The following is a 12,940-nucleotide window of genomic DNA, read 5'->3' as shown; positions in this document are numbered from 1 at the left end:
CTGCGTCTTGTAAATAGTAAAGTCTTAATCATGGACCCCCATCCTGACCCCTGAATCCGACTCATCTCGCTCACCCTGCGGCCGTCCTAGCAGCAGCGTGGGCTTCACTCCTACGGTTGCCATGACGGCACTGTCTCCAAGCGAAGATGAGATCACGGGTGAGGAATTTGGCAGCTTGGTAACTCCGTGAACACTCCTCTCGTGGCTTCCTCGGTGTGTTTTGGGGAACGCCTGGTGTTTAACTGCTCCGTGCACCCCGGACGCCCCGAGGATTCGAGTCCCGTGTCTCTGAGACCCCCCCCCAGTCCCGGCGTGGAGTGCGTGAGAACCGAACGCGCTCCGCGGACCTCACTATCGACCACCTGACCTCCTGTCCTCCATCAGAGGCTCCACCGGGACACACGCACGCCGGAGTGCATGCAAACGTACTGATCGATGGCGTGACCCCGCGTGGGGAGAGAAGAGAGGGGCGAGGGAACCCGTCTCCTATCACAAACCCCGAAGGACTGAAGCCCACGGACGGGCTACAGCCCACGGACGGACTGAAGCCCACGGACGGGCTGCAGCCCACGGACGGGCTGAAGCCCACGGACGGGCTGAAGCCCACGGACGGACTGAAGCCCACGGACGGACTGAAGCCCACGGACGGGCTGAAGCCCACGGACGGACTGAAGCCCACGGACGGACTGAAGCCCACGGACGGACTGAAGCCCACGGACGGACTGAAGCCCACGGACGGGCTGAAGGCCACGGACGGACTGAAGCCCACGGAGGCGTCGCCGCGCCTGGGAGGACCTGTATCTATTTATTCTAGTGTTCAATGTTGTGAGTGAGTGTGTGCCTTAGTAGTCACGTGAAATGTATAATGTTGTAGTCTTCCTCCTAATATTCCACCCTTCCCCAAGCCACGCAAACTCCCCCCCCCCCCCCCCCCGCTCTCATCACTGGCACCCTCACACACACTCGTCAGTCCCCTCCTGAATTATATCTGCCAGTCCCCCCCCAGCCCTGTAGGCGGGGCTAAAGCTTATTGGCCAGGAGGGGGACAGGCTCAGTGAGGGGCCAGGAGGGGGGCCCTTTCCATTGTAATTAGCGTTTGAGGTGTACGGTGATGTCATGGATTGCGGTCGACCGGCCTCCTCCTCGACGCAACGCCGACTCATGGTGAAGCCGCGCTATGCTAACGTGAAGATGCTAAGATCGCTAGCGTATCGCGGCTTCGGGGTGATTGGATAGGAATAGGACCTGGACCTCCCCCCCCCCCACCCCCCTGCAGTACTAGTTATCTACACCTTTGTTCGTTTATAATGCATCTAAAAGGAAACCAAAAACTCGTAGATCCGTTATGTTATTATATGGCTACAGGTGTCTCACCTGGTCTCGTAACACACCTGGACACCATTCTCGCCCCTGCTGCGTGGAAAGGGAAACCCCTTAGGGTTAACCAGTTGGGGGGCGTGGTCAGCTCTGGGTCATGTGATCAGGGGCCAATAGGGAGAGAGCATGCGTCGGTTTCACCAACTGGCAGGCCCATGGTTGGACTATACCTGCGTGTATTTCCCCCTGAAGAGACAACACTTGGGAGGCCTTTTTAAAGCTCTTTCTATCCTAATTTATTTTTACTTTAGTTTAATGTGTCGTGTTCTGCGTCGGCTGCGAGCCTTGTGTTTTTAAAGCCTCTCTCTCTCTCGAGGGACTTCCGTGGGAGAATCGGCCACGTTGCGATGGTGTTGGCTGTGTAGAAGAAGAAGCCGCCGCCGCCATTAGCCGTGACACTTAACCCTTGTTCCCGCGGACCAAATGTTTCAACATAGTGTTACTTTGCTTTTAGATGATCAAATGAAGGTTTCCTTTAGCCAAATGTCGGTGTAGGTGAAGGTTGGTGTCCAGGGACTCTTGAGTGAAGGATAACGTTTGCACTGCCCCCGTTGAGAAGAAGCCCACCCCCCAGGGTTGGTTACCCCCCTCCCTGGTCCCGGTAGCGGCCGGTCACCGGGGGCAGTTATAACGCTGGCTCACGCTAGCACTCTGTGCTTTTTATTAGAAGAAGAGTAGGAAGCCACTTGAATTAGTGCCAGGTTTGCCAATGTAGCATTAACCTCTGAACTTTGACCTTTTGGGCTCTTATGTATTTATGTACAAAGTGGTTAATTTAATCAAATATAGTATATTATGAATTATTATTATTTGCAATTTGACTATTTTTGTATGTATTGATAACAAAACACCTGGTCGACTGGAAGGACGGACGGTTGTACACACAACACCGCCAAAGGGGATTACAGAGTACTGTTTATGGTTTATATATTTTTATTTTTGCACGACGTGTACTCTACATTTACAAGGGCAAACTCCATGCATGTCGTTACAGCTTTTAAGTTTACATTCAAAGTTTGTTCGTCATCTCTGGCTCACAAGATTTCGTTAAATCGCAGTATTCGATGGCAACATCACAAAGAAATGGTGTCCTCGACTGTATTGACAGAACAATACCTGATATCTTTGGGTGTTTTTAGGCTTTTAAATAGCAAGTTTAAGGTCTCACACTTACTGTGTAATAATGATCAACGTGTGGCTTTCGTGTTATCTCCATGGGTCTGTTCCCGCAGATCAAAATGCCTGTTTTGTCGGAAAAAGTGAAGCAAAGGTAATAACGAAACCGTTGACTAACTCCCTAATCTCTAACGCTCTGCTCTCCTCTAAACCCCCGTTTATGATACATAAATCGCCGCTTTCTGTATGAGATGGAAAGTATGGTCAGTTACTGGAATACCATTAGATAATAATGAAGGAAGGAATTATATGAGGTCTTTGTGGCTGTACTGGAATGTACTGTACTTCATTTTTTACGGATCGGGGGGGGGGGACTTTGGTCGGAGAAGCTTCCTCATCGCCATCATCGGACGTTGTCATGGCAACTGTCGCCATGGTTCCGTCTCGCCCTCCCCTTACCCCTCTAAGCTTGTTGGCTTCCTCCTCCTGCTATAAGACGGCTTTGGTAGACAGACTTTAGTGTAGTTGGTAGTAAGACCTCCTTGGACACATCTATGCAACAACAAAAACATGCAAAAAATGATGGAAGTGGTGTCATCAGCGTACTGTTGTTGAGGTGTGAGGCTCTCTGGGGTCATTGCCCCTCCGATGTCATCGCCGCTAGCGGTGGTAGTTGAGGTTTTTCAGAAGGTAGGCCATGGTATTGCGACAACACCTGAGCAATATACATTTTTGTCGCCGAGTCTTTCTACACTTTACCGCCCTCTGCAGGCGAGGATTTCATTCAACCAAATCAGTGCTAAAACTCGGGTGACAGTTTGGAACGAAAACGTCCGACTCGGTTTAGTCTGGGGAATGCCAAACTGATGCAACTACAAAAAAACCATGTATTTATTTTTCGGTTCAACCCGACACCCTGTCTTATTTTTTTTTTAGGTAACAGGAAAATGTTTGGTGCGAAAAATGTAAACCATAGCTAATTGAATTCATTCCTTAACTGGTCAAGATCTACACCTGATGTATTTAATTGATGGCGATAATGACATTTGTGATGAGTAATAAACCATAATATATTAAATCAGCTTTCTGCCGTCGTTCTTTATTCTTGAAAAAATGTAACCCCTTTACGTAGTAGTTTATATTGCTGCTGTTTGATGTTATAGCTGCGTGTACCTCTCCCACTTGACTTTGGTGAGTTAAAGGTGTTAGTAATATCTTGAGTTCCTCATTAGAAATATAAATGGGACACACTATCTCTGGGTGAACTGGTTGTGTAGCTTGACACATTTGTCTGTGTAGGTTTATTATTTGCCCGTCATACCCTAGACCACCTCATTAACCATCAGTTCTGTCTTGATTTGAGAAGAAGATGGTCCTTTATTGTAAAATGTTTACACCTATTTAACAGCCTACTAGGTCGAGATATTTTTGCTAACTTGTTGCATATGAGGATTCATATTTTAAAGTAAAGTATAATTAGTTCTAAAGCCTATTTTCATTGAACCACCGATCAGACACTCGTGTACAAAAGGAAAGAGGTTTTATTCACAGTTTGTCCCTTTTTATTCTTTACAGAGGAAAGTCGGGGTAGTGCCCGGTCGATCTGAAACGAGACAGCTTATGGAAAGAAAAAAAAAAAAGAACTTTTTCCACAAGGCAGGAGGGAGCGGCGAGAAGGAGCGAAGAGCGATATGTTCTCTTTCGGCTCCTCCTCTCCTCTCCTCCTGCTCTGAGTTCTTTCACCCTCCGAGGGAAGGGGAAGTCATCGCTTTACGGAGACACCCTTCCCTCGAAACCTTCTACATGTTCCCTCCCCCTTCTCGCCTGCGCTGCCAAAGAGGACTTCTTCATAATTTGGAATGAGGTCCTCGGTTTAAAAAGCGTGCGGGATAAAAGGTGCGTGCCTCTACAGCCGCGCCGGAGCATCGTATGCTAACCGGCGGCTCACACGCTGGGCGTTCTATCCTAAGACAGATGGGAAGGGGAGAAGTTGGAGGGCGCAAGTGAAGGGTGAGGTGGATCATGAGAAAGTGTTGAGTGGTACTTGATGTTACAAGATCATTTTTTATTGAAAATAATCCCAATTCCCCATAAGCAGACAGACAAACACACCACAGGGGCCGGTCGCCTCACGTAGAATGCACGTCGTCTGAACGAGACAAGTCTTTGTCGAGGACAGCAGCGACCGGGGCACCGGGGCACATTGAGAGGAAGGCGGGGAGGAGAATATGGGGAGGGGTGGGGTGGGGAGGGGTAGAATAGCAAGGGATGTCTTCTTTCTTCAATTCCTTCAGGGCACTCTTACTACTCTTCCTTCTCTTCTCCGTGTGTGATGACGTAGCAGATGTTCTTGTAGTCAACGTTGCCAGCAACATCTGGGGGGAAGGCTGACCACATGTTCTTGATCTGGAATGAGGGGGGAGAGAGGAGACGGATATTAGTTTTCCCATGTCCGTGTAAAAACATGCAGCTGGAGTTCTCCACGGAGGAGATCCACAGAGAGCTTTGGAAACGTGCGCCTGCTGTGTGTGAGGAACCCATGGAAGAGGGCCCGTGATAGAAGGAACCATGGATTACCTCCTCAGGGGAGAATCTGTCGCACTGGGTGGTCAGGAGCTCCTGGAGGCTGTAGACACAGACGAGAGACGATAGTTCATCAAACCGGTCGCGGACGCAACCACTCCAAGTGGTGGTGTCGATTCAGACAGAGGACCATTCAAAAATGACAAACTTCTTTCAATAAAAAGTCTAACTCACAATTCCTTCTTGATGCTTCCGGTGGCTTCGGGGTCAAGGATCTTGAAGGCGGCTACGATGACGTCCTCGGGATCCGCACCTGAAAGGACGCAGAGAGAGAAAGGGAGAGAAAACGTTTAGCTGGGCGGGTCGCTGCAGCCGGGACGTCCGTCGTCCAATCGGAACTCAGCGGACGTCGAGGGCGGGACACATTCACAGAGGTCCAATCAGGGATGAGATGCTCACCCTTCAGCTTCTCGCCGAACATGGTGAGGAAGACGGTGAAGTTGATGGGGCCGCTGGCCTCCTTGACCATGGCCTCCAGCTCCTCGTTCTTCACGTTGATCTGGCCTGCAGGGCGAGAGAGAGAGAGAGAGAGAGAGAGAGAGAGAGAGAGGGGGCGAGAGAGAGAGAGAGGGGGCGAGAGAGAGAGAGAGAGAGAGGGGGCGAGAGAGAGAGATGGGGCGAGAGAGAGGAGGGCGTGAGTGGAATGCTACTCTTTTTGCCTTAAGTGTATAAGCAGCAATGAAACCCACTTATGTAGTTTAAAGAATAAATGACCCCTTAGCTTCCCGATCACACTCAACTCCATAAAATGACACACATACACACAAGTAGTCATGTGATGCATGTGGGTCCACTCACCCATAGAGGCCAGCACGTCCCTCAAATCATCTTTGCTGATGATACCGTCTCTGTTCTGGTCAATGATTGTGAAAGCCTGAGAAGAGGGAGCACAATGCAAGGGTTAATGACCGGTCGGATCTCCAACACCGCGCCCTGTCTCAGTGGAGCCCCCTGTTGGACAGAGGGGCCGACATCCCTACCCTGGGTATTTAAAAGTGGACACGGGTTAGGATGAAGGATCGAAAGTGTGAAAGGATGAAGGTCGTAGGTCGGTACCGTGGACTTGTTCCTTTCGGTGTGTTTGTTTGGAAACAGTTGTGCAGTCCAACTTTCCAACTTGAAGAGGTCTCTCGTGTCACGGAAACGTAAGAGGATCTCTTGGATGTGAACTTGAACCGTCACCCCCCTCTCCCTCCTCCCTTCACCTTTAGCCCGACCCACCACTACCCTCACCTCGCTCTGACCGTCCCCTCTCTCTCTGATATGGAGACTGCGTGAGAGAGGGCAATCAAGGTACCCCTCACAGCTCCACATATACCCCCCCCCCCCCCCCCCCCCCACCCACACACTGCCCACCGCCTCCCCCTCTGATGGCCCCCTCCTCCAGCGTTCTGTTATGCATTCCCGTCGTGGCATTCCAGGAAGCCGGATCACTTATCCCATAATGCGGACAGCCGTTATGAGGCCGTACCCCTTGACGAAATACTTAAAACGCAGACACCATCTTAGTGTCGCTTGCCTCGCACTCCCCCATAAAGTCCCCGGCCCCCGGCTCGCTCGGAGTGAAGAACTGGTCACATGGACCGCCGGTCGCAGCAGGTGCCTTCTCAGAGACATAACGAGGCTATTAGGAGAAGCTAGCGGTCCTAAGACACTCGCTAGAATCAATCTGATCTGATCCCGTTCCCTCTGTGGATCCCGCTCAGCCAACATACGTCTCTATGTCTCTGTTAGACTCCATAGACATCGTTCTGTCAATGAGATCTTCCATCTATGCGTCTTGTGTACATTAGCCATACAACAGGTGAAGATAACGTGTGTGCGTGTGTGTGTGTGTGTGTGTGGTTGTGTGTGTGTTGGGTTTGTCTTGATGAGTTCCAGTTGTCCTGTAAGCCTGTCCTATCCATCAGCGGGGGGGGGGGGGGGGTTTGAGTGACGACTGAGCAACAGCTGGGGAGGGGGGGGGGGGGGGGGGGGGGGGGAGAGACGGGGGTGCAGAGAGGGGGGCGGCAGGCTGGAGAGGGTGACAGACATATCAGACTCCCTCCTAATGACCATCGCCCCTCTTTGATTAATCTTACGGGGGGTTGGGGGGTATGCAGAAAAGCAACTGCTGTGAAAGCAGATCCCCCCCCCCCCCTCTCTACACCCCCACCCCTCCCCCACCCACACAGAGCCAGCAACTGCATGGGGAATCTCTAAATTTAGTTGTGGCTTTAGTTGAAAAAACAAGGGGAATTAGAGTGAGATTACATCAGGCTAAAGTTAGCCCCCGTATTCATCTCCATATTGGTATGACCCGCGGGGTGACGATGGAGTGTGTCGGGGCATACCAAATGCCGCTCGCTAATGACCAGTCTGTCGACGTACAGCTCTGTTCGGCCATCGATACATCTGTTCGATTCAGCCTCTTTGGTATGGAGAATTATTTTTAAAAAAGCAGTTCAATATTAAACATCGATCTATTCTACCAAATAACAGAATAGCTCCATCTAAACAGTTGTAGTTCTTAGAGCAGGGCTATTCAACCTCCTTAACAAGTGGGCCAAAAAGGAAAACCACTGGTGGTTCATGGGCCGCACATACAAAACTTATAATGTCAATTAATCTAATTAAGTGAATCGTACTTAAAGTAGTGTTAACTTAATATATATAGAACTGCTAAATGGAATAAAGCAGACGCATTCCTTTCTTTTTGACTTCTAATTGCATCATTATAACAATTTTTGACCTTACATATTTTGGACACGCAACCTCTTGTGGGCCAGAAAATAAATAAGAAGGGCCGTATTCGGCCCGCGGGCCGCTAGTTGAATAGGCCTGTCTTAGAGGCTCTGTGCTGAGTTAGGCCATTGCCTTTCCAGCTGACTGGGAACTACATCCAGAGATGTATTCAATATACTGCTATGCTATAGTCAATATACCACTAAAGTATAAACTACGTATCTGTGTGACTGCCTATCTGAATGATCCTCTCAGTCTATCGCCACACTGATGGCGGCGCGCACGCTGTGATGGGTGCGAGCGAGTGTGTGTGAGACTGTGTGTGCGTTGGTCTGCGTGTTTGTGTGTGCGTTCGCCTGTGTGTTTTGTGCGTTTGTGCGCTGATATCCTCACCTCCTTGTACTCCTGGATCTGGCTCTGCTCAAACATGGAGAACACGTTGGAGGAACCGCTGTCTCCGCCCCCTGCCCTCCTCTTAGCCTTCTTGGGTGCCTGGAGAGACGATCAGAACACATTCATCATCAGAAGGGGTTCAATGTTCGCACACCGGGGGGTCCACTACCGCGGGGTGCCTCACACACCTCACCGCTGGGCCCCTGACATCACTGCGGGGCCCGTGTCTGAATGAGACGCGTGTGATGCTCGCCTAGGTCTGACACTGATGATGTCACACGAGAATTGATATCATTTTATTCTGCCAGTTTGAAAATGAATTCAGGAAAACACGTTGGCTAGAGTAAAGGCTATTCTTTGAGCGAAAGTGCAACTATCGACCACGATTTATGGATAATATAAACAATATAATAGCTCTTATTAAATATTATTACATATATATATAATATCATATATTTTCTACAAAATAGAACAAATAAAAGTGTGTTCATTATAATAGAACAGTGGAGCAAACATCAAAACCTAATCGACCGATCAAATGTTCACTCAGACCCAGTCAGTGGTCTGAGTGAACATTTAGACAAATGTCCATTTAAAACCAAAATCAAAACCCGCAAAGCACATCTCCCGAGTTCACCACATCTACTGGATCAAAGTTAAGAACTGTCCAACTGTGTGGAGCTCAGACGTTAAAAACTGTTCAAAGTCGCCAGCAAGGAAATCAAGTTAATCCAAAAACGTAGTAGTAGCAGCAGCAGTAGTAGAGAAGGGTTTCTCATGGTTTCCCGGTGGTGAGGCTCTACTCACCATCTTAAAGAGAGTCTGTGGAGGTTTAGAGGGTGAAGAAGAGGAAGACTGGTGTGAAGCCGCATTATGCCACCATCCCCGGGAAGCTTATATACTGCTCAGCTGCCCATGCTAACTTTAGCCGCAGCCTTAAGTTTGGATAGGGATAAAGGACCCACAGACACTGGGCATAAAACACCATACATCGCTGGTGGGGGTGTGTGTCTGTGTGTGTGTGTGTGTGCGTGTTTGTGTGTGTGTGTGTTTGTGTATGTGTGTGAGAGTTTGTGAGAGAGAGAGAGAGAGAGAGAGAGAGAGAGAGAGGGAGAGAGAGAGAGAGAGAGAGAGAGAGAGAGAGAGAGAGAGAGAGAGAGATGGAGATCAACAGGAAGGTCGAGAGTCGATAGGGGAGAGAGAGGGAGAGTGGGAGAGAGAGAGGTTGTGGGAGTGGGAGAGAGAGTGGGAGGGAGAGAGAGAGCGAGAGTGGGATAGGGAGAGAGAGAGAGAGAGAGCGAGTGTGGGAGAGAGAGGAGAGGAGGGAAGAGGGGGCCGGTCACATCGGAGGAGACAGTTAGCAGGCCAGCTATCCCCTTACTGGAGATCCGAAATAGACCCTGGAGTCTTGGAGCTAGGTAAACCCGATATCTACGGGACTCTAGCGTAAGGCTCAGAGTCCCTCTTGGACTAATATGGACATCCAGGACTTAGAATCCTGTTGGGTCACCAACCGGGTCCCTCCCTACTGTCCATCGGTCCGGCGTCAGAACCTCCGTCCACTCCGTCTCTCTCTCTCTCTCTCTCTCTCTCTCTCTCTCTCTCTCTCTCTCTCTCTCTCTCTCTCTCTCTCTCTCTCTCTCTCTCTCTCTCTCTCTGGGATTTTATTTTTGGTTTGTGATTTGGTCGACGGGTTATTAAGGCCCGAAATACAGGCATTCTAGCGCCTCAGCAACTCATATCACATGGGCAGCATACCCTTTATGTTCATGCTTATCCTTTACAGGGCTCCATCTAAATGCAGGTTTGATATTAAATAACGAAGGGGACGCGTTTTGGCTTCAGTGTTGGACGTTACCTTCTGAGATGCTTCACGGCTGCCAGATATGCAGAGCAGATCATATGGCCGTTCGTTAATGCCAACGTACATGGCAACGATCGACCCTAATACCAACCCTAGCCCGGCTACCAAGGATAGAAACAGGACCACATATCTCTGGGTCACGGGCATTTGATCGACAATTTTATATTTCGCCATTTCTCAAACCGCTCAGGTATTCTAAAAGTTTGAAAACATTTGACAGAGAGCTGGGATTATTGATAGACAGACGGACATACTTAGATAGATAGACAGAAAGCTAGTGAGATATAAAGATGGCTGTCTAGATAGAAAGATAGATGGATATATGTATAAAGATAGATGGATAGAAAGTTAAATAGATTGAGAGATAAAAAGAATTGATGCAACATACATGGAAAAATACATAAGGGTATATATTTATTTATTTATTTATTTGTGTATGTATATCTGGAGTTCGTGACAAAAATAATTTCCCTATGGGATTATTAAAGTATTTATCTATCTATCTATCTATCTATCTATCTATCTATCTATCTATCTATCTATCTATCTATCTATCTATCTATCTATCTATCTATCTATCTATCTATCTATCTATCTATCTATATATGTATTTATAGATACATAGATAAGGGTATATAGATACATACAGTCATATATATATATACATTAGATACATCAATATAACCATAGAGACACAGAGGGTGAATTTAAGGGTATATAAATAGATGCATAAATAAGAGTATATCTATATATAGATTAATTAGCATGCAACTACCGGTATGTATACCCTTATCGATGTATCTATTTACTATATATATACATAAATACATGGACATGGGTATAATAGATACATCGATACGGGTATATATATAGTGACACAGATAAGGGTGTTTATAAGGGTATATAAATAGACCCATAAATACATAGATCGGGGTGTATATTAATAGCCTTATCGACTACATCTATGGATGTATTCGCCCGCTGGCTGGGAAGGCATTGGCCCGACTTGGCAGCCAAGCCCTGAGAACCACGCGCCTTTAGGGGAAGCTATTCTTTATTTTGGTGCGCGGTATCACCCTCACAAATTATATTAATGAGGAGTGGGGGTGTTTTCATGACGGCTAAACTCTAACCATCTCCTAAGGGTTAGTGAGAACCCCACCCACAATCCCCCCCTGCCCATCTATGACAGTCCCCCCCCCCCCGCCCCCCCCATCTATGACAGCCCCCCCCCCTGCCCCCCCATCTAAGACAGCCCCCCTCCCTCCAAAATGAGGGGATTACTTGGCTGACCTGGCGATGCAGTCCAGGTTTGGAATGGGAATATAATTTAAAAGGAGCAGCTGATTCCGACGGGAATAGCTGAATAAACCATGGAATTCTGACACCTCGGAGACCCTTTGTGGAATAGAGATGAACTCTGGAATATTTGTTTGTGTATGAATTCCTGCATATTGCTTAAACTGACTTAGGGAGCGGGTCAGAATTAGCTCTGAGCTTAACCAAGGCTCATACACTTACAGCCCGGAATACATCTTGAAGTATCCCAGAAATATCATAGTCCTTTATGTTGATAAACCAGGACTCAGTACACACTAACACACTTTTATTGGCGCGCAGCCTCTCTGATGGGCCGTGATGCTGTTCATGACCTCTCATTGTCTGAATAACCCCCACATACACTCTTTCTCACACACACACAAACACACACACACACACACACACACACACACACACACACACACACACACACAGACACACACACACACACACACACACACACACACACACACACACACACTGTCTGTCTGTCTGTCTGTCTGTCTGTCTGTCTGTCTGTCTGTCTGTCTGTCTCTGTCTCTGTCTCTGTCTCTGTCTTTCTCTCTCTCTCTCTCTCTCTCTCTCTCTCTCTCTCTCTCTCTCTCTCTCTCTCTCTCTCTCTCTCTCTCTCTCTCTCTCTCTCTCTCTCTCTCTCTCTCTCACACACACTATGAAGAGCATTTTGGGTGTCTTGAAACGCGCTATATAAATGCAATGATTTCTTCTTCTTCTTCTTCTTCTTCTTCTTCTTCTTCTTCTTCTTCTTCTTCTTCTTCTTCTTCTTCTTCTTACCAGTAGTAGTAGAATAAAGGAGCATGGGTGAAGGGAGGTAGGGCCCCTTGGTGCCAGGGACAGGCTGTCTTTCCTGGGATTAGAGGGTTAGTAGAGGGACTCTGTGGTTTAAAGGGTCTTCGGTGCCTGGCTCTGTTGTTGTCCTTTCCGGCGCCTTCCAAAGAATGCTGGCCCTCTGGACCTCGAACATGTCTCTGGAACAAAAGGGGTCTGAGCTGTGTCTGGGACATACCTCTAAGTGCTGGAAACACTGTCCTATTAATTAGGATTATTAACAACTCATGACTCTGGTAGAAGGACAGTTGAACTGATTCAGTAGCGTTTAAGTCACTGATAGTATCAGAAGTAAAGTTCTAATCTTGTACAAAAAGTCAAGCTGAAAGTTTTGAATATCCAGTTTTTTAACAATGACATAATAAATCCAGTTTTAATTTAAAGTAGACTACATTTGGCAGATAGTTGTCCTAAAAGACAAGCTTATTTCAATGACCAATAGATCAAAGTAAAAATAAAGCGCATTCAAAGTCCAGAGACCTCGTCGGAATACCAACACTGTTCTTAGAAACTTTCCAAAAGTGTTAATAAAATCGAATTGACCTATCAAAGAGACCGTCACCTGGGTGAATTGCCAAGCAAGAGGCGGTCTCTGATATCGCCATCAGATTAGCACGATTAAAGAAGCGTGAAACAATAAGCGCTTGGCTGAACTTGGCAACCCTTCTGCAGCCTCAGTTGGCTCCCATCGACCGCTATATGCTTCACAGCCCGCCA

The 12,940-nt window shown here is 47.9% G+C and overlaps 1 protein-coding gene across 1 annotated transcript; it reads right to left on the bottom strand.

The window, feature by feature from the left end:
* Window positions 1–4,037: 4,037 nt before the first annotated feature.
* Window positions 4,038–9,269, bottom strand: mylpfa (myosin light chain, phosphorylatable, fast skeletal muscle a). Its single transcript, XM_030348933.1, has 7 exons — window positions 9,001–9,269; window positions 8,194–8,292; window positions 5,875–5,950; window positions 5,476–5,580; window positions 5,251–5,329; window positions 5,071–5,119; window positions 4,038–4,899 (listed from the first exon to the last, which is right to left on the bottom strand). The coding sequence occupies exons 1-7, from the start codon at window positions 9,001–9,003 to the stop codon at window positions 4,798–4,800; spliced, it is 513 nt and encodes a 170-aa protein (XP_030204793.1). The 5' UTR covers window positions 9,004–9,269; the 3' UTR covers window positions 4,038–4,797.
* Window positions 9,270–12,940: the final 3,671 nt, after the last annotated feature.

This window comes from Gadus morhua, chromosome 2 (genome assembly GCF_902167405.1).
Source record: "Gadus morhua chromosome 2, gadMor3.0, whole genome shotgun sequence".
In the NCBI taxonomy this organism is placed as follows: Eukaryota; Metazoa; Chordata; class Actinopteri; order Gadiformes; family Gadidae; genus Gadus; species Gadus morhua.
The sequence above is the reverse complement of the archived record's forward strand: the minus strand, read 5'-3'. Positions and strand labels throughout refer to the sequence as shown.

What these genes read in the sequence shown, in the direction of transcription:
- mylpfa (XM_030348933.1), bottom strand. An exon ending in AGATCCAGGAGTACAAGGAG is followed by an intron (nt 5,951 to 8,193) that starts GTGAGGATATCA and finishes CCCTCTTCTCAG; the next exon opens with GCTTTCACAATCATTGACCA. An exon ending in GGAAGCATCAAGAAGGAATT is followed by an intron (nt 5,120 to 5,250) that starts GTGAGTTAGACT and finishes CTGTGTCTACAG; the next exon opens with CCTCCAGGAGCTCCTGACCA.